At 37.9% G+C, this 2,561-nt stretch overlaps 1 protein-coding gene across 1 annotated transcript in view; it reads right to left on the reverse strand.

The window, feature by feature from the left end:
* Positions 1-1,714, reverse strand: part of LOC109358015 (ELMO domain-containing protein C-like) — a 12,864-nt gene extending 11,150 nt beyond the window's left edge. The window contains exon 1 of the mRNA XM_019602080.1: positions 1,601-1,714. Within this exon, the coding sequence (XP_019457625.1) occupies positions 1,601-1,714 (114 nt within the window). The remainder of the gene's footprint in view (positions 1-1,600) is intronic.

A 2,561-nucleotide genomic window follows, 5' to 3' on the forward strand; every position in this document is an offset into this window, starting at 1 on the left:
CCATGGTTTAAGGCTAAAAACAAATAGAAATACATACATTCTCATTTTTCCAAAACACTTCCTAAAGGTTCCTTTGATTTCATCATCATCCCCTTTGGCTAAAACAACAAAATACATGTAATAAAACATTATAACAACTCCATGAACACAAGTTGTTCATGGTTTCAACAAAATATTTTCATAAGTTCAAGAACATCACCATTTTCGGTTTGGAGGAGAAAATGAGTTAGAAAGCATTTTAGAAAATTTCAACGGTTGAATATGTTCTTGACATGCTCATGAAAAACATACTTAAATCTCATCAACATCCATTGGTTGAATGTTGAGAGATCAAGGATTGAAGATGGAAGAAGCAAATGAAAAATGAGAGAAAAAGATGAAGATAGAATTTACCTTCTCTTTGTAAATTTTGAAAATGAAAGAGTGTGAGAGTGAAGTGTGAAGTGTGGAGGCTTAAGGAGAGAAGGGAAATTAGATTTCTCTCTAGGAAATAATCAAAAAATCTCCTAGGGTGGCTAATGATGATTTTATAAGATATTTGAGTGAGTGATGTGAGGTTTGCTTTATGGAAAAGCAAATTTCACATCACCAACGCGAAATGACCACTTCGCGGACACGTGCCATAAAAACATGCTCGAGTATTATCGGCCAATACTCGATCGGATATTATAAATCGCCCAATTTTAATATCCGATTAGAATTTCGGATTTCGGCATTCTGAGTGAAAATATTTAGAAAATAGGTATGGGTGTACTCAGGGTGTATATTGACTCGAAATGAAATTATGAAGCCAATGGCATGATCGGAATTTGATTCCGAGTTACGGAACTCAAAAACCACTTTTTGGGCCGTACCGGGTGAGATTCGGCCGCGACAGCGGTCCGAAACTGACTGTCTCCGAAAATCATAAAAAATTACCACTAAATTGGAAATATAATTACAAGACTAAAACTCAACTAGAGTTTCGTCTAATTCTTTACCGAAAATTCCCAGAAACTCTAACACAAAATAGGAAATAATCAAACAAAGCTAAAACTCAACTATGCCCTAGCCAAATTCCTTACCGATTATTCCCATAAATTCATTTTTGAAAATAGAAATAATAAAAATATTAATAAAAACTTATATTTTCAAGGTAGTAAAATTCGCGGTGTTACAATCCTCCCCCCCTAAAAATATTTTCGTCCTCGAAAATAGAACATATCTCTTAAACAAAAAGGTAGGGATAGGATTTGTTTAGGGCTTAATCGACCTCCCACGTCGTATCTTCTCCATTTACTTGACTCCAAATAACCTTAACCAAGGTAATCTTCTTTCCTCGTAGGGTTTTCGCACTTCGAACACCAATTCTCTCTGGCATAGTCTCAAAATTTAGCGTATTCTTTAACTAGATCTAATCGGTTTCAAGGGATTCTTTAGGATCACTAAACACTACTGTCTTATTAAAGCAGCTTAATATCATACGGTTCCTAGATAAACAGTCCATTCCTATAGACAAAGCTAAATGATTGACAACATCCGTGGATAAGAACGAATGGGTCCCACCCAAATCGAACAGCACAGATAAAGAAATCTCATTCGTACGACCTGTACCTTATACGAGGTCCTCACTCGCCTCAATCTCAGCTCCGCTCATGGTGAATACCTTGCCATTGGCATTTGGTCTTGCCGCTTGTACCGTGTTCACTTCTTCCTTTATCCGCTGTGGGCACATCGACCTGATATGACCCGGTTGGTTATAGTGAAAGCACACTGTGCACTTGAAACCATAGTGCCTTTTGTTGCACTTTGAACACCAGGGGTGTGTGGGGTTGTTATTGTTCCCACCCGACGGACTCACTCGACTGTTGTTGTTGCTAGTGCTGTTATTAGTGTTCCCCAGTTGGAAGTCCTTATTGTTGTAAGGCTTGATATTACTCGGTTTACTCCCAGAGGATGAAGCGTAAGGTTTCTGGTTGCGGTTGAAGGATCTTCCCCTTCCATACCCTTGTCCAGAGTTCCTCTGAGGACCGTAGGAACTTGCAGGTTGTACGACACTCTCTCCAGTGTCGCATTCCTCGCCTCGACGCTCTCTTCATAGAGTCTGCATCTATTGATGAGCAATATATTACACACTATTCATAAACTTAATTTAGCATGATTGATGATTCTTGGTGCCTAATTGACTTTGTTTCACATAGTTTAGTGTTTTAGACTTTATTGGACTAATATTCCTAAAATGAGTTAATTTGGGATTATTTGGCCTGATTAAATCTATTATCATTTTCAGATCACATTTGGCACCAATGGCATTTTGGGCATTATGGAAGTCGAGGATATGTGTTTAAGTGAAGATTGTATTTTTAATTTAGGAGTTAGTTTTATTGTAATTTGGTTTTGGGCCCATTATTTAGGCCCAATTCGGTTTATGTGTGTTGGAGGGGTTAAATTCGGATTCCCCACTCCAAACACACACACTTCATTTTGCCTCATTTTGAAACACAAAGTCATTTTCGGTTTTCCCTCTTTTTGCTCTGCTAGGGTTTCACCCCTTCTTCATTTCTCATTTTCGGTTTGTTCTT

The sequence above is a fragment of the Lupinus angustifolius genome, chromosome LG10 (assembly GCF_001865875.1).
Source record: "Lupinus angustifolius cultivar Tanjil chromosome LG10, LupAngTanjil_v1.0, whole genome shotgun sequence".
Taxonomy (NCBI): domain Eukaryota; kingdom Viridiplantae; phylum Streptophyta; class Magnoliopsida; order Fabales; family Fabaceae; genus Lupinus; species Lupinus angustifolius.